This window comes from Sitodiplosis mosellana, unplaced genomic scaffold (assembly GCF_009176505.1).
Source record: "Sitodiplosis mosellana isolate CC-2019 unplaced genomic scaffold, AAFC_SMos_1.0 Smas_scaffold_1, whole genome shotgun sequence".
Lineage (NCBI taxonomy): Eukaryota > Metazoa > Arthropoda > Insecta > Diptera > Cecidomyiidae > Sitodiplosis > Sitodiplosis mosellana.
The window spans coordinates 8,637,088-8,662,330 of record NW_022595244.1 but is presented as its reverse complement, the minus strand read 5'-3'; the positions used below and the strand labels follow the sequence as shown (position 1 = coordinate 8,662,330).

The following is a 25,243-nucleotide window of genomic DNA, read 5'->3' as shown; positions in this document are numbered from 1 at the left end:
CTTAGATAAAATGCACACACAAACGACAACGGCAACGATGACTACGACAGTAGAGCACATACACATACGCACGCATGCCATGCCAAAACAACATGTCCTCGTACTCTTTTCATCCAGCCCGAAGACACAACAACGTCTTTGCCTACATGCGTCGTTTCGTCTCTTTCATATGAACCTAAAAAAAAGTTCACACATCGTCGACGTCGCAAACAAGCGAGCAACGACGAGCATCAGTAGCAACAGCAACGGCAACAACAACAAAAGCAGCAACAATAACCGAGTGCCGAACACAAACGCATACTGACGCAATTGCACGAAAACCAAGAGTGAACCCAACACTGGCATTTCATATCGGTGAGCATGTATGCGTGCATATACGTACATGTGCATGGATGTGTCTTGGATTTTGTGTGCACATTTTTCTACTGAGAGAGTTGCTTATTATCTTGCTAGTGTATTGTAGAACACACTTATAGTAAAATAAAGTGATTTCTCATAATTATTTCGGCGTTGTATTAGATTCTGAATTGAGATTCCCTTTTTTTTCAATTTGTATATTTTTTTTTAGTGATTGATAGAGACTCGACCTAAAAATCCCAACCATTTGTAAATCGAATTGTAAATTGTTTTTTAAAATTTCGAAATACAACGAAGCAAGTGTTTAGGTGGCATCCGGAGAGAAGATCAATCGATAAACAGACAATCGCTATCCGAACCGATAGAGAAGAAGAAAAAAATCGTAAAGAACCATAAGAAACGCGACTGAGAGAAATAGAAAAAAAAGCACACACTAGCCAGTACCTAGAAAACCAGAAAGCACACGGGAATGAAGGCTAATCGTATGAAAGTAATAAGTTTTCAGTGAATGAATATGTCATATAGCTGTCAAAGGTTTGTTCACACATTCCAAGTGAGTGCCATTTTCAGCATTCACAAGTACACACACACACACACGTCTTATTTCCATTTTATTCTATTTATCTTTTTCGAAATTCAATCAATTTAATCATTTATAATTAATCATTTCCGAATATTCAATATTTTAGTATAACTGAGAACGAGTCACATTGCCCTGACTGCTGCTGAAGGAAAATATTCAATTGGTGGGAACAAAGGCATGCGAAAGAGAATATTGCTGCATATCCTGCAGTAAAATGAAAACGAGGAATATAATTACATGATTCGTTTTTCCTTCTGAAATCAACATATTGTGCGTTAGCACCAGCATTTTTGAACGGACACACAACTAAACAGAAATAATGAGTCAGGTAAAATGGTGAAAAAAAACATTGTGATTCTCAGCATTTGCTAATAGATGGTACTAATTTTTTTATTTTGCTTTAGTTTTTTTTTGGCTTAATATCTGAAGAGGCTGATTGTTTCATTCCAAAATTTATTTTATTTTTCTGTAAATGGAACCAGCACTTCATTATCAATTGAGCGATGTTTAGTGTTATGTAAAAGTTTTACAGTAAAACCCACTTGGCCATTGAAAGTGTGTCAAAATTTCAGTAAAAATTTACATTTTGAAATTCAATTCGTCAGATACGTGCGAAAATGAATAATATCAATGGGATTTCAATACTTCCATGTTGAATATCAAATTCTCCATTTATTTAAAATACACCAGAATGTTTAGGATATTTTTTTGCTCAGCATGCGTATAAAATTTGGAATTGTAATAGTCCTTTTTGACGGAAATTGACAAATCAAAAATTTCGGTCTAAAAATTCACAAAAAAATCTCGTACACCATACATTCGGAATATCTGTCAATGGTTCATTTATCCAGCCAGTCATTCAATACCGTAGGTGGAGTATTAATTGAAAAGCGAGCCATATCCTTTAACAGAATGGAATTGTAATCAACAAGCCCACAATCGGCTGTAACAATCATCTAAACAAGATAAAAATGTGTGCATAAATAATTGGCGAATTTATGTCGGTTTTGGCTTCATGTGTGCGTTTCAAGTAAGATCCGTGCTACTGCGCCGAGTCGCCGTTCATAGCAGCAAAAAGCAAAAACATGTCGAAAGAATGAACAAAAAAATTATTATGAATTAATACAGACAGAGAGAAAAAAAAATGAGAGAAAAAAGAAGCAAACATAACGCGCGTTCATATTTTTTTTTTGCACACAGTCAGGCGAGAATGTTTCATTTGTGACATATTGACTTCGTTTAATATTCGACTCGTACTACACAGCACAATGTCTCATGAAACGTAATCTGCCGAATGTAAATGGCGCAATGTATTTTCTCATTCACATTTAATGTGCACTTTATACCATTCTCTATGTATTTTATATATATGAATTTGGTGTAATTCTTTTTTTTCTCTCTTCCACCGTTCAATGAAAGCTGAGCCAGACACACTGTGAGCGAAAATATACATACAAATCGTGTAGATATTTGTTTACGGATTGGGCTTGCATACACACATGCACACACACCCAAACACACGCAATGACCGACCGAATCAGTCATTAGGATCGAATAAAACATTTTTCGTTCCATGTTGCGCGCTACATTTTTCCTTCGCCATATCATATCACATGCCAACCAATTCCAAAATCGAATTTTTATTTATGCATACGATTTGTCTGGATGCATCATAGATAAATTAGCACGTATTTATAAGGGTTTTTAATGAAAAAACAATCACTGAGAAAAAAATTGGACAAACAACATAATCCATCTGGTTTGCTACTGAACGGTGGGGATACATTGTAATAGGTCATTCATTTATCTCTAAACATAAATGTATAATCAAAAGTTATCGCTGAATTTTGACGTGTTCAGTAGTTGAATGTGATTGGGTGATAATTCAAATAGGCCCCGTTTCAAAATTTTCTCCCTATTTCCAAATCGCTTTCGCGATTCGTTTCACTAATCAATCATTCAGTTTCATGAATACGCATATTTAATTCATAAAAAAACATTTTTTTAATGAACAAATTCAATTGTTTCTTTCTTTTATTGATTAATCGATAGATTGTTAATGTCTTGCAGGACATGGAAACGGAATCCATATTGGAAATGCCTTCGGATATCGATGAGATAGAAAAAGCGAAAGCCATCGAATCGATTGTACTGGAAACGAGTGCGGACGATTTGAGCTGTAGGGATGATTATGAGGAAATGGATATTTTAGTTGGCGCTGATGGCAGGGCAAATGTCACAAATAGTCTATATGATGCGGATGAATCTCTGAAAAGTACTGATATTGGAAATGGCAGCGAATCGACTGATGTCAAGGAAAAAGACTTGGATGGTGAAAATTCGACGAGTGAATCGTTCATAGTCAGTAAATCACAAGAGAATCCAATCATCAGAGGCAATTCAGTGGTAACTAAATGTACTATCCATCCAACATCATCATCATCATCACCGCCACCAACCCAGTCGAATGTCAACCAAATCGTGTACGTTAAACTATTACAGCCAAGAAGTAGTGTCATATCCAGTGTCCAACCGCTAATAGTTTCAACAACATCTCAATCACCACCAAAAACCTACTCCAATTCATCGCATAGAAGTAAACTTGAAAAATCCGCAGAAAGACCGGAGTTGAAGAAATTATCACCAATAAAAATGCCTGCGGAAGAGCCAACCACATCAAATATCAGTGGTAGTGTAACACCGCCCAAACCTCAAATTGGTCACACCGTAAATTTACTGAACAATAATCGTATCCTGATAAAGAGTGTGAAAAATAATCATGCCACTTCGCCCGTATCGATGCCTGCAACTGTAGTAAAAACAAATGCGGCGAACGAAGGATTTGAATTTTCGCCACAACCAGTACAACAGCAAGGCGATGCAAAGCAAACGATGGTTAATGAGACGAGCGAAATCGCAATGCAAAATGTGACAAATGTCACAGCAGCGACAACAACAACAACAAACGAACATGAAATCGACCAATTGAATGTAAATGAAACAAAATGTACGATCGAAACGTCGAATAACGGAAACTTTGACAGAGACGACAGTGAATTGGAAATAAAGAAAGAGCAAATATTGAACGAAAATAGCAGCACCAACGAAGACATTGTCGACGATACAAAACTGAGTGATACGTATCAGATAAAAATTAAGCGTGAATTTGAACAATTGCAAAAAACGGTAAATGAATCGAAAGTTCTGTCGGAATTTGTGATTGATCACAATAAACGGAATCGACGTCCAACGAAATCTGGCAAATCAAAGCATAACAAGTACAATAAGAGTAGTTTGAGCGATATGACCACTTTGGTCGATGAAAAAGTGCCGGTGGCACAATTCAATCCAAGTGCCAGCCCATCGTCGACCAGTGTTCGCAGTGCGTCTAAAGAAAGTGACCGATCGATTACGAGCAGTTTCAGTGCTGGCAAACGAAACACCCGATCGATGAATACGGACTTTTCGGCGAAGCAAAAACAATTTTTGAAAGGTATCCAACAAGTGACACGTGGTACCGACGATGAAACGGACAACAACAGTGGCGCTGACGATGACGACGATGATGTCGACTATTTTGCTGAACAGCAACCAAACATCAGCGAACGAAGAAAGAGTACAATGGCGAACAAGCAGTCGTTTGGCTTTGAATCGAAAGCAAGCGATATCAGAGTAAGTGGAATATTGATGAAATGGTACTTTCTGGAGTGTTTGATTGACATTTGATTTATTTCCACTTTTGTTTCCATAGATTGGATGGGACAAATACTGTTGGCGATGCCATCAAACGGACACAAAAATGCTTTGCTCCAGTTGCGTTCGATCTTATCATGCAAATTGTCTGAAAATGAAACTCCTATCGCCAGCCGAGATGGCAAAATGGCAATGCCCCGAATGTGTGGAAATCAAAGCGGCAGAAAAAGAGAACAAGAAAAAGTGAGAAAGATGATCTTCTTACAATCCATACAGCTGCTGTATGAGTAATTTGTTTCTTTATCTTTGCAGAAAATTCGATGTGAAACATTTTAACAAGCTGCTGAAGTACGCCATGAACCGACTTTTACAGGATCCAAATGTGAGTTGTTTGCAAAATTCATTATGTTCCCGAACAGATGTTGACACATGTATTCAAAATGGCGTCGGTCATTGAAATTGTTTTTTATTGTTTGAAATTTTCTACCTGATGTACACTTTTTGTAATGACATTTCCATATGGTTGCAGCTCCAACAGTTCCAGTTCCCGGTGAACAAGACGCAGAATCCCGGTTACGGTGATGTCATTGTGAACCCAATCAATTTGAGCAAAATTGAAAACAACATTGACAACCTGGTGTACACCAATTCCGAGGCATTTTTATCGGATATCAAATGGATCCTGCATAATTGTAGCATCTATTTTTCGGGTAAACATTTGAAACTCGTTTATTTATATCCACATACACGATTGAGAATCAATTTGTGTGTATACACAGTAAAAAATAAAAGTCCACATCTAGCCGTTTTTTCAGCTAAAAACGCATTCAGCCGATATTGCTGCTAGTAATTTGAGCTGCAGGCGAAATTCCGCTTATAATCTAGTCGGTTTTTCGTCTGAAACTCAATTTACTAGGCAAAATATAAGACTGGGCGCCTCTACCAGTCGAAAATCCGCCTAAGTGTGGACTTTTATTTTTCACTGTGTAGTGATAAATTGAATTTAGCGATATTCTTATCAAACTGTACTATATATTGCACCATGTAATTCCGAACAGATAACTACAAAGTGACACGAGCGGCAAAATCATTGCAAAAAGTGAGCAAACAAGAGGTGGGCGATATTGAAACGTGCCCTGAATGCTACTTAAATGCCAACACAATGACTGACAATTGGTTCACCGAAACGTGTGTGAAGCCGCATCTAATTCTATGGGCAAAGCTTAAGGGATTTCCCTATTGGCCGGCCAAAGCTATGTCCATCAATTCGACATTGGTCGATGTGCGTTTCTTTGGTGAACATGATCGAGCCAATATCCCAGCGAAAGATTGCTATTTGTATTCGCGTGAAGATCCAAATCCACCGACAAATAAATACAAACGAAACACTATTGCCGATTGTGTTAAGGTAAGCCATTTTTCATATTGAATGTGAAAGAGTGAGAGATTGAGAAAAAGTTATTGAAAGAGATTTTTCAGTGGTAATTTCAAAAACACGTGATATGTCCCAGCATCTGGTGCAATTTCTTACATAAACAATAGCTTTACGATATCAGTGTTAAAAAATACAGTCACATTTCATTCTTTCCGTTTCTAATTGAACTGTTTGTATCTCCTCTCTTCATTTTATGTGTCAAAAGGAGGTGGATGTCTACATACAAAACATTGAAGCAAAATACGGTTCGTTCAAGTACTCCGAGTTGAAAACGCCATTCAATCCGCAGTTGGCCGATCAACATTTGCTGGACATGATACCAGGGTTGCGTAGTGCACGTGGTGGTCGCCGCCGAAGCAGCTCCGCCCGACCGGATTTAACCTTAAAAATTGTTAAAACCGCTGACAATCATTTGTCGGTGGTGAAGAAGGACCAAACTGCCAAGGAATTGCCTCAAATTAAACGAACCGTTGACATAACCGGCGATGGAGCTGTGTCACGCACACCAACGCCACCATTAGCCGTTCTGTCACGCCGCAAAACAAGCGACACCCGGATTAAACGTAGCAAATCAACGAATCGACACAGCGACGGTAAGCCGCCGGTTCTTGATCATAAATCATACCAGGTATTGCGACGCAAGAGTATGGCTGTTGAAAAACTCGACCAGAAACGAGTGAATGCCATTCATTCCAATTTGGATTTGAATTCGTCCACCGAATCGCCAGAGGTGAGCTTTGTGCGATACAATCCAGATTCAACGAATGAGAAAAATGAGACTGATCAACTGATTGCCAACGCGGTCGCTGTGGTAAAGAAATCGATCAAATCCGCAGCCAAAAAGAGGAAGCTATCGGTAGATGAAAAGGCAAGCGATGCGGGTGAAACGCCCGAGAAAAATTTAAAACTTGAAGAACCAAAGGCTACAACATCTACCCACGACGAACGATCTGAAGACATTTTTGAAACGAATATTTTGAGTAGTGTTGGCTTGATGAAACGAACAACGCCACCAAATCCGACAACGATCAAATCACCCGAAAAACCGACCGTGAGCGGAAAGAACGGCAGCGCAAATGCGAAGCCAGTTCAAAATAAAAACTCCACATGTGATACAGATGAAAAAATGAACGAAGGAGCCGCACGGACGAGAAGTGACACAGTTCAACGTGTCGGCAGCAAAGATGATGGATCGCCATTGGTGTTGGTGCCATTTGTTGAAGTGAAAAAAGAGCCGGAAATGGAGAATGATGTCTCAAATCCAGGTGAACAGACACCATCGGCATCTCTAACACCAATCTGCTTGATTAGTTCAAATGAAAATACGCCGGCTAAAAACTATGCAAACACCGATGATAATCTGTCAAACATCAAAACGGAGACGAGTTCCGATGATGACAGTTTGATGATTATCGAAGAGGATCTGCCAAACAGTACAAATACACCAGTCAAAAAATCAACCATGGGCATTGATCAATTGCTCGAAAATATTCGGCTTCGTGGTTCGATTTCGGTGAAAGATATCAACAAAATGACGTTGCAAAATCAACAGCAACAAGCGCGCAAAACGTTCCCAAAAGGACCAACGACAAATGCATCGGCATCCATTTTGAAACCGCGCAACAATCTTGCTTTGAATAAATCAGCGCCGACCAATATGGTTTGCATACCATTAGATGGTATACCACGGCTCGAATTGAGCTACAATTCAACGCAACCGCCGCCATTGTCAGTGGTCGGAAGTGTAAACAGTGTTTCGCTTCTCACACAAAACCAGTCATCCACAATTACCAACAATGCACCCTCGAGCACATCCACGTCCAATTTGACAAACGGTCCACCACCACTGTCGATACCAGCCGTCAGCCAGCCATCTCTATTGAATCCAAATTCGATTAACACCATTTCCAATGGAATGATAACCGAACAAATGGCATCTGCCGTAACCGATCAAATAATCCGCCGGAATCCACCCAAATTATCGTCTCGGCCAGCGGCACCGTTGCGCGCCGAATGTGACTCGGTGTTCCCCACTGAAGCCGGTTCGGTGTGCAAAACCCTAATGGAAAATGCACATAAAATGACCGATTTCTTCCGATCAGTTATCGAAGACACACTTGGCGATTTGGCCAACATGTCAAATCCTGAAGCGAAAATTCGTTTGCTAGAACTTGAAATGGAGAAACAGAAGAATGCCCACGCAAAGGAAATTACCGACGTCAAAGCAAATACTGATCGCTTGCTCAATGAAATGAAGAAGAGCATGGAAAAAGAGCGTACACGTGTAATCAATGACACACGCAAACAGTGTGAAATGGAGCGCATCCGATCGGTGGAAGAGGCAAAAAAGAAACAATGGTGCGCCAATTGTTTGAAAGAAGCTCAATTTTACTGTTGCTGGAATACATCGTACTGTAACCACATTTGCCAGCGGAAGCATTGGTATGTAACAATAGTCAGAACAGGTTTTTTTTTCCATTGAAATATGCAATTTCCAATTTGGAACATTTGAAATGACGTTTTTATTTGTTCAATTTTACAGGGAACAGCACATGGCAACTTGTGCTCAAGTCGAAACAACCCAGAACGTGCAGAATGTAAGGCGCTAATCATTTTTCTTCTTCAGTAGTCTCGTAATTCTTTATTTTTGAAACGATATCAAACATTATCACGATGAACTAATCGGGTGATTTTTTTAGTCACGCAAGCCGGCTGGTAAAAACGCATCAAAGCCAGATATCAGAGTACAGTTACAAGCATCTCAGCATCCAAAGTTACATGTATCCATTCAAAAAGACAATTTGAATACAGTCAACAATCGTGCAGTTACTGCTGCAAGCGTTGCAAATAACTCCGGAGTGCCTGCATTGCGGAACATTCTACCGAAAAATGTTATCGTAAGTTCATTTTTGTCTGAGGACCATTTTCCTCCGTTACTACACCGACAATCTATCAAAAAGAGAAGTGAAACTTGTTTTTCGTTTAGAGAATTTGCTCTTAACTAATGGTAATGATAACTTTTTGCTTTTTAGACATCCATAAGTCCATCTCGTCACTTTAACCAAGGCACGCAATCGCTGACGAAACAATCTCCAAATCAATCGTGCATCATTGTCGGTCGATCGCTTCCAAATTGGGCTGGTGCCTCATCCAAATCAGCGTCGCTATTGCATTCGAACACGATATTTTTGCCAGCCACATCGCAGCCATACGCCACGATTACAAACGTACAATCGGGATCATCGGCCGGTGTTTCGCTGCTAAACACCTCACATGCACAGGGACAAAAGTCAAACCAGACCGAAACCATCATCATACCATAAAAAGTGTACACAACATGTCCAAGCAATTGGAATAATATGAATTCACATAACAGCTTCAACCTCTTAGAAATAATTTGATCATGATCAAAAACTTGAGACCGTAGTTTTTTTTATTATACCCATAAATTTAGTATTAATTTTTTTTAAGTTCAGAAGTTTGGTGTTGAAGCCATGTTTTTTTTCCTCTGTTCAATTAACTCAATTGTTGTTTGAGAGATTTTCGCCAGATCTATGTGAATTTAATTTTTGATAAATTTAAAAATTTTATGTTGTAATCAAAATCGAGTCGGAATTGTGTTTCAGACTTGAAATGTATATTTGAAATTAATTGTAAGGGAAAAAACACAAACACAATTTTTTTTTTAACAAAAGAAAGAAAGTAGCCGATTTGACATTAGGACGGGGAATAAAATGAATTACACGAAAAGAAGAAAAAATTTAGATGAACTCTGTATAGCAGTAGTTTTCTCATGGAAAATTTTTCAGCGTGGTATGAAAATGAAACACTCGTATATATATTATACACACACATAAAAAAGATATTTTAAACATCATGCTTCGAGATGATTATAAAATTAAATACTATAAATTTATGACATTGATTGTTTTTATTTTCAAAGACAAAAAAAAACAGACTAAAATGAAATGGGAAATATTTGACCGTAGCTAAAATTTCCAAACACTTTGTTGGACATCTCTTTTAATTGATGCTGAAGCACCTTCTCTACGACTGGAAACAATTCTTTGTTCATCTTATTAAAGTTGTGATTGATCACATTGTCGATTTCATAACGATCTGAGGAAGAAAATTCAATTTTATTAAGCTTTTTTTCAGAATCATTCGTTTACTTTTCAAGTTACCCAGTATTCGTCTTCCTTTGGACAGGTCATACAATTTAACAACACCTTTGCTAGCTTTGATTTTAACGTCAATCTTATCCGTTTGCACCAGCCATCCGTTGGCGACATGCGAAAAATGTGCCTTCACTTTTGCAGAACTATTATCTAGTCGATGAATATTGCAGTTTTTAAATTATTTGTTTTTTTTTCAAGATCTTAAATTTTATTCAAAATCAAATTGTCATTAATTTCAATAATTTAGTGAGTTAAACTTACGGAATGTTTCAACAAATGAACAAGCTTCATCAACTAAAAACTCTTTCACTTGTCCACTGACGTCGCATGCACCCTCGACCTGAAGCCTTGGAAAAACTACATCGACATCGTACTGTTTTCCATGCTTCACAACGCTAAAATTAAGAAAAAAGTCTATTCGTTTTCCTTTTTTCCTGTAGAAAAATATTGAACTCACTCCAATTTGTCGATATTAAACTTTAAAATGCCGAGAACAAGAACATTTTCTGCTTTAATATGCAATCCATGGTGACTTCGGTCGAATTTAAATAAATTATCTATTTCGAGCGGATCAAGACTTGGAATATCAACATTTGGTATGCCTTCAATCAACACTGAACGCAGTTTGTCGATACTGGTTTTTAGACACTCCGTTAAGTTTTGGTCCAATTTCTCACAAATGTGTAAGTAGTTGGCTGAAATTAAATATTTAAATTTTAGCAAGTATTTGTTCGTTTTTTTTGGTGAAAAACAACTTGTTTATTTTAATTTTCGAAATGATTGAATATTACATGTTTTCACATTTTCCAAGGTGAATTTCGAAAAGTAAAAGGAAAAAAACTGACTGATTTCACTGAAAATTTTTGAAAAATTACTATATATTCAATACGTGCTATTGCTTACGTATGGGTGGTTCAGTCCAGTGTGCGATAACCATAGCAAAGGTAAAAGTCAAGGCCAAGTGATTGGCTAACAACATTCTGATTGAGACTCAACTATTTTTAGAATTGAATATTCGATTGAGAGAACAACAAGTTTGAAAACAAATGTATTTTTATATTAGTTATGAATAAATGGATAAAAAATGTCTCAATTTAATGAAGTGAGCGCAGAGTGTCAAAAGCGAACAGTTTTTTTGAGAAAACCATGAATAACTGTTGATTTGTTGCGAAATCGATTTCACTAAAGCTCGAACGTTGTTCAATGCATCAAGGAGAGCAACAATAATCGCCCAATTATTAATATATGACTATAATAGCCGACAATTAATCAATTTAATTGCATTCGACACTTACGCACTTTGTCCCATGTCCAGGTGGTCCGTCTGTTGGCAATTAGAATGAAAAAAAAACAAACAACTGCATTGTTTCAAAGGGAAATGTTTGTTTATTCAATGAAACTCATTCTTTGATATTATTCCTTAGGTTTTATCAAGAATGTAAAAGAAATGTAATAAATTCTTCAAACAATAAATACACATCATTCATGTTTTGATGATAACAATAACAAAAGCACTTAAATTGAATTGTGACTTAAAATAATGATTGAATAAAAAAAAAATGAGGAGCAAAAGCATAGCTTTAAATAAATTAAACTAAAAAGTTTTCCAATGGAATGCGCTCAAATAGTCGATCAATGAATAGATGCAAAATCGTCGTGAATTTGTTGCGAAGAGCTGGTTTCATTTCCTTCAACAGCTCTTGGGCATTGCTGTTGATGAACAGATTCAATGCGGCCTCTGAAAATGTAAATAACAAACGTAGGTCAGATTTCATTTTCCTCGCCATTATAGGAGCATTCAACTTACGGATCACAACATTGCCACCAGCAACATTATCAACGCCCATTTGAATGTTCTTGACACTGAAATCCATTTTGGCCTCTTCAACACGCAAATAAGTCAATCCATCGAGTTGGTCAACTGGTGTGGCTTTGAAGTAAACCTTGGCACGTACGCCATCTATTAGCCAACATGCGAAATAGAAGCAGAGGAAAACATTTCAACTTAATTTTTTTTTTCACATCAAAATTAAATGTTAAAAGGTTTTTAGTTTCGAAATGATTTGGTTGGTGATGCAAATGTGATTTATTTTACCATATTCTCCCCAGTAGTCTCCGGCACCGGAAGCTTTCACTAAAATTAGCACGCCCGACGAACGATATTGGGCCTTTACGCGAATGTGTGGGATTTCAAAAGTCATTTGAAATTGTAGCGTATCGATGTCGGATCTAAAAAAAAATTTTTCAACATTTAAATTTCCAGCAAGCAAAATGTAGGTCTTTAAGTAAGTAAACAAGGTGATGTTCTCGTGAATACGGAAATGAACTTGGTTTGCTAATCAAAAATGATGGCAAACAACGAGGAAGTTGCAATTAGCATTACTCGGTCATGTGCAGATGTGGAAGTTTGCGAAAACAACACTCGAAATTCACATCACGTACCGCGAGTTGAGTGTGAAAATTAAGTGATAGCCATTCAACTCGAATGATGGCAGTGTGTCGACACGTGCAACGAATGACCAAAAAAGCATGTATGAAGTGTTTGTTATCCAAACAAATCGGTTCAAAAACACATGAACAGCGTTTTAAGAGTTCTTAACACAAAGCAATGAACTTTACATCTGCGACAATTTTTTTCTCTTCCTTCTACTTCAAAGAATAAAAGTCATTAGTAGCGGATTACCGCTATGTAGCCAAGAACTGGTTCAAAAGCACTGGCATTTGTTTGATCAGATCCGCTGATTAAATGCGATCGTGCGCTTGTCGTCGTCGTTGTCAATGTTTGAGTGATCAGTTCATGCTGTGCATTACGGAATGGTTTAACCAAAAAACGCCGCTTTTTTAGTGGGTCTGATGCTTTGAAGGCACAGTTAGCTGTCTTTTTCGAATGAAACGAATCAATTTAAAGATTCAATTTGTGAATTTTAATTCAGCACATCGATGCGCTTGGATACATTTTGATTAAATCAACGACAATTGACCAAGTGAATGAACTGCACCACTGACCCATATATTTCTTTTGTACCGCTTGAAATACCGTGGCATTTTAGCCACCATGTTAAAGACGAAGGAAAAAAAATTCAACGAATATTTTCGGAAAAAATCTAGTTTTATCGAAACGCATTTTAAATAGCGACTGACAACATTTACATAACAGGTTAATCGGTTACGATTAATGCGCGTTCAGTCAACGCTTAGAGAAAGCATTTGAAAGCGATCCAGTTGATTTGTTCTGAAAATCTATTCGATATATTCTGAATGATGAATTCAAAGCAATCGAGAGAGTTGTTAGAACCCTATGCTCATTGAATCAATTCTTTGGCTTACCTGATGTTGGTCAATGTAAGATTGCTGACGCCGTAGGCCTCAATGTTTCGGAATGTAGCACGATAACCATCGGGTCCGCCGCCCAATTGAATATTGATTTCGTCCACGATAACGGGTTCAATCTGAGAGAATTATTCAATTGATTAATGGTTGGGTAGAGAATCTATCGATGAATAGAGTTAAGAATAGTTTTTTCAAATATATATTTCAAAAAACTGTACACAGCTAAAAAAAAATTGAGTATGTGAGTCTCGATTCCAGTTGTGCTTACATCAAATATTGATGCTGGTAAGGGGCAATTAGCGTATTTTCACTTTCTCTGCTCAATCAATTTGCATTCGTGTGCCAATTAATCGGCTCGCGTTTGCAAACGGTGTAAACTGAAGCGCAGTGTCACGCACGAGCCATCATCATCATTCATGGTTTTTTTTTCATCGAATGGAAATTAGCATTTGGCAAAACAGCTGCTGCGCCACAATAGAGTGGAGATAGTAACAGCGAGCAGCAACAAAAACAAAACTAAATAAGCATTTCAAGACTAAACGAATCAATGGAGGGAAAAAAAGACGAAAAAGTGAATGACGAATTCAGCATCAAACGATGCGCACAAAGCAAATGAGCACGCGAGTCATCTGCGAATCGGGTGCTTAGATACAAAATCTTGACATAAATTACAACATTATACCATAGCCAAAGCGAAAGAATATGCTCAGAAGGCGTCGATGCCATCGTCGTCGTCATCATGAAGCCGATTCGATGCCAAGAAGAAAAGAAGCATATTTACGATGTGATAAACAAAGTAATATTGCGTAAAGGTCGCATGCAAACGAACGATGCTTCTGTTTGCTACACACGATCAGATGTTATTGATAATGATATTGAATTTTGTTGATTTATGTCTTTTCGTGCGTGTTTTTTCTTTGTTTCTCAGTATGACCGATTTATGAACATCCGAACCGCGGTCGCGTTCACCATTTAAAAAAAACCCAAACAAAATATTGCGAAATGCAATCACAGTGTTTTTGTTAGTCGTCTCATTCTTCTTTTATGTGTATTCAAATCTCCGATTTTTATAGCCTGAAGTGAAGCATTCGGCCAACCAATCTCCATCGCTTTGAATTCTAATTTTATGCAAAACACACTTTTTTATTGGAATCGATTTCCATGGTTCGTCGAGACGCGCATGCAAGAAAAATTCTTTCATACATCACACACGAAAAAAAAACCAATGAAATTTAAATAGGTTTGTGTGTCGATGCCAAACAACGACATTTCAACAAACATCTCGCCGAATATCGTCGCTTTTTGGATTTATGGACTAGTTCACGTTGAACTGGACTGAACTGACAAATGGTTTTTAACTGAATTTCAGATTCTTAAATCTACGTAACCCATGGCATAAATGAAAGAACGGACATATTCGACTCACCTCATGCATATCCAACTCAGGCACACCAGCTTGCAATAGTCGAGCCAATCGATTGGCGCTGTGCATTAGGCAGGTGTTCACTTCTGGATCATCTCGTGAACATTGTTGGATGTAATAGGCTGTACGAAGATGGAATTATGTTAATTTACATCGGGGATTTCCCATGCATAACCAAAATTAAAGCTTACGTTGAAGAGCGAGCACAACCATGGACAAAGCAGCCACTGCAGCTCCCGCGATGTACAAGTTTTTCGATTGCATTTTTGAATGTTTTTTCTGTAAAAGCGATAAAATGACGAAAATGGTTTTCGATGAATAATATTCGGCTGCAGCCATTCCATGTAGAATTCTGCATCAAAATCACACATTAAAATATATTTTGATTATTGATTAAATGGGTTATCTGATGAAAGTTAGACCGTATTCGATGTCTTTTTTATGATCGGTCATTTGGTGCAACAACCGTCTCTAAGAGCATCGTGGTATTTCAAAACTATTACAAGGCAAAAGTTTTGCTGCAAAACATGTTTATTATCGATCTATTGATGCGGTCATTATGTGCTTTACTCATGTGTACGGCATACGGTGTGGTGTGTGCGCATTTTACGGACGGACATTGCCCCGCATGCTCGCCGCAAATTTCATACAACCATTTCAATTTCAGTGATTAATATTTCAGAGCACTTGCGCTTTTGCTTTTACGGAAAGCCCAAAACGCTAATTAACATTTGAAACAGCGCGTATTATATTGTTGCTGCACGGAATGGTTGGACGTTTTTTCTTTTGTTTTCAATTTGTCACCTGAAGCCACTTAAAATGTGTGATTTATTGTTTAACTTTCAGATAAATAAATCAATGGGTTTGCCAAACTGTCTTTTCAAATTTCACCATCGAAGTGAAAACTTTCCCTCTGCCCAATCACATTCGCGAATCAATAAAGAGGACGTGGGGACATAAACACCAATTAATCGTTTCCATTGACGTCAACAAAATTCGGTTTGTACGATTTTGAAGTTGAGTTTAGTGAACTGTACTAGGATTTTTTTAATTATTTATGCATTTGTCTTTGGCCCAAAATCGACTTTAATTTTTGGAATTAAATTTTATATTTAATTTTTTGGATTCGTGGAATCAATTTTTTAAAAATATTCTTCATTTATAACCGATGAACTTTGAGACGATTGATGTAAATCCAATTCAAAATCGTTGCTACTGGATCTTGCTTTACTTCTTCAATTTTTCAAACTTGATGGCAAAAATATTCAAAAATTGTCTCATTTTGGATTTCTGCAATATTTTTCTATTTGATTTTCGAATACTTTTTCACATTCCGAATTATTACTCACCAAAAGAAAGTCACAAACTAAAGTTCGAAACAAACAAACTGAAAAAAAAAACACAACAAATAATTTCGTTTAGCTGGAATTCTTTCACTTTGACGCGTTAAAATGCTCTGTCCGTCACTTTTTCCACACAACTGCGTGATAATGTTCACACAAACAGTCACGTAAACATACGAAATAACGGAATCACACAAAAGAAATTCAATTAACGACGACGACGGCGATGATCATCCGACGATGAAAAGAGTGTGTGAGTAGTGATCGACAAGAAGAGATGTTTTTTTTACGTTCCAACCGGAGTGTATATGTGTGGTATGCCGCGACCGAAATGATGTTTTTCACGCGAATACTTTCTTTGACGAGGTCTAGGTCACGATTAACCGAAGCTTCGTTTCGTGCAGCCCATTTTATACGAAGATCGTCGGAAATGTGAAAGAGAGAAAGACTGTGATACAAAATGAGCGAAATGTTCGGTACAACGGTTTTCCATCGTTGATACAGTAACATACAGCTGTCACCAGCGTTTGTCTCGGTTGAACCGTTGGGAATCGGAGCTAAAATAGTCGAGTGCTGAGGCATTACATTTTTCATTCGGATTCAAGATGTCGTGATTTGGCCACAATTTCGAAGACCATACCATGGGCAATTTTAAGGTTTCATCCGAAAATATGATAATTATTTGATTATCATGCCTTGAAATCTTTCAGAGTCTGAAAGTTGAAATTCAAACAGAACATTTCGCCATCGACGTCATGTAGCTTTGATGCGGTTAGAATTCTTCGCGAACGAAGAGCTTTTTCGAATGTCGCCTGAATGTTCTTTATCAAGAATTTTGAGAGGAAAAATCGTGTTGCTTTGAGCAAAACTTCAATTGCGCCGATTATAGCCACAATTTTTGTCGATTTTTCTTTCGGCATTCCCAATTTCGGCCATGGAAAGAACTCAATTTTAAAATTGATTTTAAATCCTCCAAACGATTTTTTAAACATTCCCATAGAAACATACACATAAAACAAAATATTAACAAAATTTAAACAAAATCATGTGTATTTTGGGTCAAAAAATCACATTTTTTTTAACAAATTTTGTTCGTTTTTCAAAGCATTTACCAGAATATAAAGTAGTTTGATTAAGATTCACAATCGCATATAGACACTTAAAGTTTACCAATAAAATAGCCAAATTTAGTTTTGTGTAGAATTTATTTGCTTAACATTTAAATTATCATTCGAAATTGGTTCTTCAATTTGAAAGCAAAACTAAAATACAAAGAAAACGAAGAGATTTTCTGTTTGCTAGAAAAATGTAGAAAAAAAAATTAGATGGTTGATGGTGATGGATAAATATACGCTAAATGAATTCTTTGAATCGAATAGATGCCGCCTAAAACGCAGTTTGTGGTCGAACTTAAATTAAAAATGGATTTAGCACTAATCATATTTAGTGGATTGCATAAGATATTTTTTCTGGATTTTGTCACATGGATACTGTTTAGAGATGCCAATTGCCATTTGTCATGGCATTTTAGAGTGACTGTGCTATTCACATCACTCTCTAAGTCTAGTAAACAACATGAAAATATCATACAATATTTGCTCTTATTTTTTGGATCACGAAGAATTGGCTTAATCTACCAAGAAGGCTTCACGTGGAACGTGTTTTAACAGTTGATTAGCAATGCCCGAGAATTCAACCGATAGTTTCTTCTGCAATTGCGGTTGCATAGCTTTCAGTACTTCAATACCGTTTTCACGCAAAAACAAATTGGTGGCTTCGGCTGCAAATGAAAATGTTGAACATTATCAGTGAGAAAAGTTTCCGAAATGAAGTCAAAAGGACGAAGAAAATGGAATTTGTTCCATTTTGACACTTACTTAAAATGCGATTATTTTTGAACACTTTGGCAATGTGCATACGCACTTTTTTTACATTCAATTCCATGGCTAAGCTGTCAACGTGCAAGTAGGTTTTCGCATTCTTTTCTGCGGTGGAAACTTGTCCTTTCACATCAGCAATAACGCCATCGAGAACGGCATCAAAGTCACCTGAACCACTGGCTGGGATGATCAATAAAACGCCTGAACTGGTGTATTTGGCACGAATGGTCAACCGTGGAATGGCAATACGCGCTTCAAATGGCCGATTATTTTCGCTCAATCTAATCCGAATTTAATCAAAAATGCAAGAGATTAGCAGAAAAATACACGAGCGATTTTGATTATTCATCGCATTGACATTTGAAACACTCACTTGATGCTTTTAACGGTGAAGTTGCTGGCACCGAAAATTTCCATATTTTTCAAATTGACGCGATAGCCTTGTGGACCGCCAGTGAGTTGCAGCGAAAGCGAGTCCATGATAAATGGTTCGACTGTTGGCATCTATAGTCGATTTGAGTAGAGAGAGAGAAAGAAATAAAATGATAAGATTAATGATTGATTCAATGAATTGCATATTTTCATTGTGATTATGATGCGATGATTCAGAGAGACCAGGAACTTGAGCACCGAATGAAATATTGAAATTTCTTCCAAACTCAACGAATTTTAATGCGTGGAAATGTTCGTAATTATTGCGAGAGAATAAAAAATGTTCGTAATTATTGCGAGAGAATAAAAAACAATTCACTGAACAAAAATCGACAAAACAACAATCCGCTGAACGATGATTGTATTCCAATCACGTCAGCAATCGTTCCCAATATCCATGATTAGAAGCGTACATTACGTACACGTAGGTGATTGAATCATTGCGTGGCGATAATGAATCCACGCTTTGATCAACATTACAATTTAACTTCTAATGCTAATCCAAAATCTGTTAATAAATTGATGCATTTTTCGTGAGAACTTTTTTTTTGCACTATGAACATTCCATTGATAAACGTCACACATTTTTTTTGTACTTGGTTTTATAAATAGATCCAATGCACTGAATTGGAAAAGAGCTTTTTAATTGAAATTTCATTTGAAAACTAATTTTCCACAGAAAATACATTTTTTTTGCTGTTTTTAAATATTTCGAGATGAATTATAGATTTCGAGTTATTAATAGACGCATCGAATTGATTGTTACGTTTTTGTCGAAACCGTCGAAACCATCATATTAGCAAATGTTATGGAACGAAGTTTTGGGTGATAATGAGATTTCTTTTTTGTTGAATAAAAATGCTTTCCGTTCGATTTTTCGATTGAGACTTGAAGAAAAATGCATGATATTCAATTTTTTCTCTCTCTCGATGTTTCCGCCAATTTGGATATAATTAGTTTAAATTTTTTTATGGATACAATTAGCATTGTTATGCTAAATACGTTGTTTCATCCGTGATTCGCTTCCTAATCGCGTCTCGTGATTTCTTTATGAAGTTATATGATCAAAGCAAAACGTGCAAAAAGAGGTGCATATCGGATGGTATGGTAGGTGCAAAAAAAAAAACATCAAGAAAAAGGAATGATGAAAATGTAACGATTGAAATGACATACCTCAATTTCTGGTATTCCTTGTGCTAAATATGGCCGTAAATGATGCAGTGAACCCTTTAGACACTCTAACAATTGTGGATCGGATCGACGACATTGGATTATATATTCAGCTGCAATGAAAATGTAAAGAAAAAAACATTCAGATCAGTGATTGCAGAAAAAACAAGCACAGTGCATAAAATGAAATAAAACTGAGAACTGGCGATTTGCAAGCGATTCGTTTGAACATTCAAAATCTTTCGACACATTTCTTTAATCGAAAGACGGAGCCATAAACACATAAATTAATAATAATCGAAATGAATGTCTGTCTAATCGAAATTTCTACATGATTCACGATTCGCAAGCAACAAGCGACACATACACAACAGTCGAGGCTCAAAGTGCAGTCGTTTGCATTGCAACAAAAGGCACTCATACGACACAACAACAAGAACAACAACAACAACAACAAATGACTGAATGAAACTATTTACAAAATGCAATCACAAAATTTTTCGTTTGGCAATATTCAGAAGAAAAAAAATAGACATATAGAAAACATTTCTTGCAAACGCAAAACACAACACTCTCGTCGTGTATTATATTGATTTCGAGATTCAAGAAAAAAAACCATCATCGATTCAGAAGATAGAGTCTCAAATTCAATGTAGCGACAATTTTTTTTTTCTTTTCTTAGCTTTGAACACTGAAATGCCCATGTGATTAAATCTCAGTCACACACAGTTTGGTTGCGGCGATTTGTATCCAAATCCAATAATTATCTAATCATGCTGATTCCCTCCATCTTTGATGAGTAGAGCACCGGTATGTGTGTACAGAAAATTTTTTGTTTAGTATGCACGCGCAAATTGTCACGCACATCTACGAATTGCATCAGTCTAAGTCTCAGTCTCACAATTCCAACCAAGAGATCTGTTGCTCTCGATTCTCGGGCACGAAGTACGAACGTCGCACAAAACACGCACACATACACACACAGGTGCAATTGAAAAATCGTCAATCGATGCATTAAAATGCACACGAGATAGTCGGCTGACACAATTTATGACATAATTCTCTTGCTTTCCGCCGAAAGAGTGATTGAAAGGAAAGTACGGTGCAGAATGAGACGGAGCAAATATTTGATTGAACTAAATGAGACTTGTTGTACATGTGCCTGGTGCGTTGAATCATACAACACATCTCGTTCATTTTAATTGGCTGTGAAATTGACCACAAACGTGTGCCCGATGAAAAGAGACGGGCTGCATCTCTTAGTAGCTCTTATCAAATTGAAACATTATCATCATTGTGGGCCCAAATTGACGGGGCACCTCGAAATAAATCCATTAATTATAGCGTTGCGTTGAGCGTCGAGGTTGAAAAAACATCTGGGCTATTGTTTGCGTTGATAATTTTGATTAGTTAATTTGAGCATGAACGCAAACAATTCTATTTGATTGAATCAAACTGATTTAATTGTGTTATTTTCTCATTGCAGTTCTAATGCTTCGCCAATTCAGAACGAGAATGATGACTTAATTAGGATCGATAAAGCCACGGTATTTATGGTTATTGACCCGTCAATGTGCAATTCAAAACGGAAAATTGCGTAAATGTCATTCAGCAAAAGAAAAAACCAAAAAAAAAGAATATTATGAAAATACAATCGAAAAACCATGAAATCGAAATGAATAGACCCGCCAAACCGGAACGATCGGCTAAAGAACTCGATACCAAGTTTACTTGTGCACACACAAAAAAACCACACGAGACATTCGATTTTAATTAGCAAATATGCGAGAATTAATTTCAGGTTGTAGTGAAATAAAAAATGTGCAAAACCAAATTGCAGCTACTGATTCGAACAGCAAGTGCAAGTGGAAGTGGCAATTGTGAACACGGTCTACTTCGATATTTTATATTCACATTGAACAAAAAAAAACATCGTTAAAGGGGAACATGAAAAGAGAAACAAGAATCAGATGAACGAAGAAGCAAATAAAAAAAGTTGCCATTCGCTCATGAAGATTTTTTGCTCTGTACTCATAGTTTTGGATTGATTCTATATGCTCGTTTTTGAATGGCTCAATTTCAAATTTAATGTCGATGATTTCTCAACGATTTTGGAATTTTATTCCAATTTGTTAACACATGTTTAACAACCTCTCTCTCTGTGTGTGTCTGTCTAGCTGGTTGATTTGATTTGAGTCTCCCCTTTCTGGGCCAGCGTAGCATGTGGTGCACTTTAGCCGGCCCGTAAATGATTATATAACAATATTCTAATGGGTGTTACATTTACATGCATCAGACAAATTGTTTTTTTTATTGCACCGGTGCAACATACAAACACAGAGCAAACAGTCATTCACTCAACTCGTTCGACAACACACAAAAAAACCAACCGATGAAAACGAAACGGTGTGTGGCAATTGTATTTTCGTGCATTAAACTTCGATACAATGAAATTCGATTACAGTGCGATCGGTGCGCAGTGGTTAAGGCAAACGTCGTGGTGTACACGCGTGCACGCACATTTATTATTATTGGCTTTTTTTCCTCTAACTGCATTCGATCTGTACAAATGTGTGCTCAAAGTGAGCACATAAATTAACCAATTTCCTGCGTACTGACCAAATGAGCGTAGATCCGGTGCAGGCACAAGTGCAAAAAAAAACTCGATCTGAAGCGCGAAATGCTTCGTTCTTCGGTTGCTTGAATTGCAGTGTCAAACCCCATCAGTTTTGGTGAATGGCTGGCAATAATTTGCACCAAATCAACTTTTTAAACGTTTTTTAACGACGAAAAAAAATTGTCAACCACACCGGTTCTTCGAAGGCTCACACACTTCTTTTTTGTCATACCATTTGAAATGGTCCGCATTTATGGTAATGATCGTTTGAATTTGAACTTACATAACGAGCTTTTAGAACCAGTCTCTGATTGATGATGCAATTTAACGGTTCTCTCTTTATTGCGGCGGTTTTTTTTTCATTCGACTTTTATTTTTCATGTCTATTCTAAGCTTTTCGTGATTACAAAATTAAATGGTTGTTTTTTTTTATTGAATTTCAAATTCTATTTCTAATTTGTAAATTAATAAATGCGGCTTATATGCGAAATACAGAAAAAAAAACGTGCGCGCTTGTCCTTGATTCCATTTGTGTTTTTTTTTCTTCTCTCCTCTGCACTTGTGTTTCAATTGAAAATAATTTTACACTGAATTCGGAGTGAACTACAAAACGCGTGCGCAATGCTGTCTATTTACGTCAGTTGTATATCGCAGATTTTTGTTGAGATTAAGTCGAGTCGATATGCCTTTTTTTCGTAATTTACAGATTCTGATGATAATTTTATTATTTTATTTTGCTTCAACGGAAGTTCAGAAGGTTTTTCCGTTCTTTCATTCCGTTCACATAATTTTTGTTTTCTCGTCGAACATTGTTTTTCATTGACAATTCTAGTTTGTTGATAATCATGGAATTTTATGCCGCCGAAAATGTGTCATTGTTATTTTGTTGTTAACAACAGTATTTACGTAATAATTTTATGTTTTCGTTATCAACTTCAAAATAAATGGCTTGTTTGTCTTTAGGTTAGCATTGTAAATTATGCAATGATCTATTGTGCGCGCTTGAAATCCGATGCGAAAAACTTGCATTTGAACGAATTGAAATGGAATTGAATGCAATCATCAATTGTGCAAATGTGTAAGGTAAACAGAGGCTGAGAGAGACAGAGATTGTTTGTCATCGTTTTTATTCAATGACCACTGAGCAAAATACGGCATCGCTTATCGACACTCTTTCGATCGAATTTTATCTATTGATTCTGATATTTTCCGCAATTTTTATGCGCATACGCCAAGTGAATCACTTGAGTTGGCTTTCAATAAGCCGAGTGTCTATGTCATTGCTTTATTTAAGTGTAAGATCATTGCTTTATAGGCACAAGTGAAAGAGAAAATACGGCAAAACTTTCTTTGCCACCAATAAACGTATGAAATGATTATAAAGATTTTATCTGCTCTATCAGAGCAGAGTACAGCAGAGTAGAGCAAAGCAAAAGACATCGAACGATGTTATACAATCAGTAGGAAGTGATGAATAGTAAACAGTAGTTCAACTAGCACCGCTCGTAAAATTTGCACGTTTCCATGGGTTTTTCTAAGCAAAACACAGAAAAAATGCAAATTAATTTTGAGATTGCATCATAAAAGCACACAAATACACCAAAGCCTACATTTGAAAACCACACTGATGCAAACTAGCAAATAATTTTCGAGGAAATGCACAAACCAAAGCACTCAATATGAACATTGCAACACAGAATCAATTTTCATTTATAGCACTGGAAAACTCTTTGTGGTCGGAAAGGAGAAATTAGATTTAAAAAAATCCTACGAAATTTCGAATAAAATGGTTTAATACTTACGGACATCGGTTTTTGCCGATACTGAAAGTGCCAAAGTGGCTACAACGAATAAGAAACTCCACATTTTGTTTTGATTTTAATAATTTAGAAAAATAATCAATTTTAATTATCGAAATATTTTTGACTAAAAAAAAAATTCCAAAAATACTTTTGAAAAAAAAAATGATATCACTTTTTGGTTGAAAACTAAAAATTGGTTGTAAGTTCGAAATAATTTCTAAAAAGTTGAATTCTAATTTTCAATCTCGTTGAATTTCAAATTTCTTGAAATTATTCACAAAATTATCTATGATTTCGATTGAGATTGTTGTAAGTTGAAGATCTCGAATACGACTGACTGCGCCACGACTGTACAAAATGACTTTTAATAGCGCTCTAAACTACCACATTGAATGGATGATGTTTTGTTTTACTGTCTCAGACATCTTCTTCGCGATTTTTCGCGCTAGCTATTCACAAAGAAGAAGAAAAAAACGCTCTCGCATACAAAAATCGGGGAGTGAATTCCAAAGGAACGAGATAGAAATAAGTATGTATAGCAACGAAAACTGAACAGAAGCGTACGCAACCCATACACTACAACGATATGTTTACTAGCCTAGTGTATACACACAGCATGAACCTGCCACTTGAACAGCTTCAAGCAAACGCCTGGCAAAAAACATCAACCCAAATGGTGCACAGCGATGGATTTGTGGTGGTAGTCAATCGCCTGTGAGCTAGACAGTGCTTGAACGGATTGTCGACGGTATAATACGCCAAACCATTTACAACTACACTTCAGAGAGGGAAAAAAGCCATTTTGAGACTGGCGCAAATTTCTTCAGTCAATCGAAACGCGAATGCAATCGAAAGTGATAGATATTCAGTAGACAGATTTACGACAGTGGTCGCAAACGTGCCAATGTAACAAAGATATGCTAAACGAGCGGTATTTGCTATTTACCGATGTATTCAATCTTACTAATGAAAGGTAAACAGATGGAAAAACTTCAATCCA

At 36.7% G+C, this 25,243-nt stretch overlaps 3 protein-coding genes across 12 annotated transcripts; 1 reads left to right on the top strand and 2 right to left on the bottom strand.

Annotated features, from left to right (window-relative positions):
- The first annotated feature begins 48 nt into the window (after window positions 1-48).
- Window positions 49-9,984, top strand: LOC129573658 (MYND-type zinc finger-containing chromatin reader ZMYND8-like). 10 transcript variants are annotated; one of them, XM_055454537.1, is made up of 12 exons: window positions 49-354; window positions 569-891; window positions 1,047-1,268; window positions 3,011-4,612; window positions 4,692-4,876; window positions 4,946-5,015; window positions 5,163-5,343; window positions 5,692-6,041; window positions 6,274-8,510; window positions 8,611-8,665; window positions 8,768-8,965; window positions 9,101-9,984. In XM_055454537.1, the coding sequence occupies exons 3-12, from the start codon at window positions 1,260-1,262 to the stop codon at window positions 9,389-9,391; spliced, it is 5,178 nt and encodes a 1,725-aa protein (XP_055310512.1). In that variant the 5' UTR covers window positions 49-354; window positions 569-891; window positions 1,047-1,259; the 3' UTR covers window positions 9,392-9,984. The 10 variants fall into 10 exon arrangements, with proteins under 10 accessions (XP_055310512.1, XP_055310522.1, XP_055310475.1 ...); XM_055454547.1 differs by having other exon boundaries at window positions 101-354; window positions 569-910; XM_055454500.1 differs by having other exon boundaries at window positions 195-354; window positions 2,993-4,612.
- Window positions 9,985-10,026: 42 nt separating this feature from the next.
- LOC129573681 (uncharacterized) lies at window positions 10,027-11,500 on the bottom strand. The gene is made up of 5 exons (XM_055454595.1): window positions 11,150-11,500; window positions 10,704-10,941; window positions 10,508-10,641; window positions 10,253-10,396; window positions 10,027-10,187 (listed from the first exon to the last, which is right to left on the bottom strand). The coding sequence occupies exons 1-5, from the start codon at window positions 11,223-11,225 to the stop codon at window positions 10,027-10,029; spliced, it is 753 nt and encodes a 250-aa protein (XP_055310570.1). The 5' UTR covers window positions 11,226-11,500.
- A 189-nt stretch (window positions 11,501-11,689) lies between these two features.
- LOC129578289 (uncharacterized) lies at window positions 11,690-24,595 on the bottom strand. Its single transcript, XM_055466598.1, has 12 exons — window positions 24,244-24,595; window positions 19,828-19,937; window positions 18,596-18,726; window positions 18,220-18,503; window positions 17,976-18,122; window positions 16,349-16,392; window positions 15,191-15,278; window positions 15,003-15,121; window positions 13,574-13,695; window positions 12,342-12,475; window positions 12,054-12,206; window positions 11,690-11,984 (listed from the first exon to the last, which is right to left on the bottom strand). Exons 1-12 carry the CDS (start codon window positions 24,305-24,307, stop codon window positions 11,836-11,838), a joined length of 1,545 nt encoding a protein of 514 aa, XP_055322573.1. The 5' UTR covers window positions 24,308-24,595; the 3' UTR covers window positions 11,690-11,835.
- Between the last annotated feature and the right edge of the window lie 648 nt (window positions 24,596-25,243).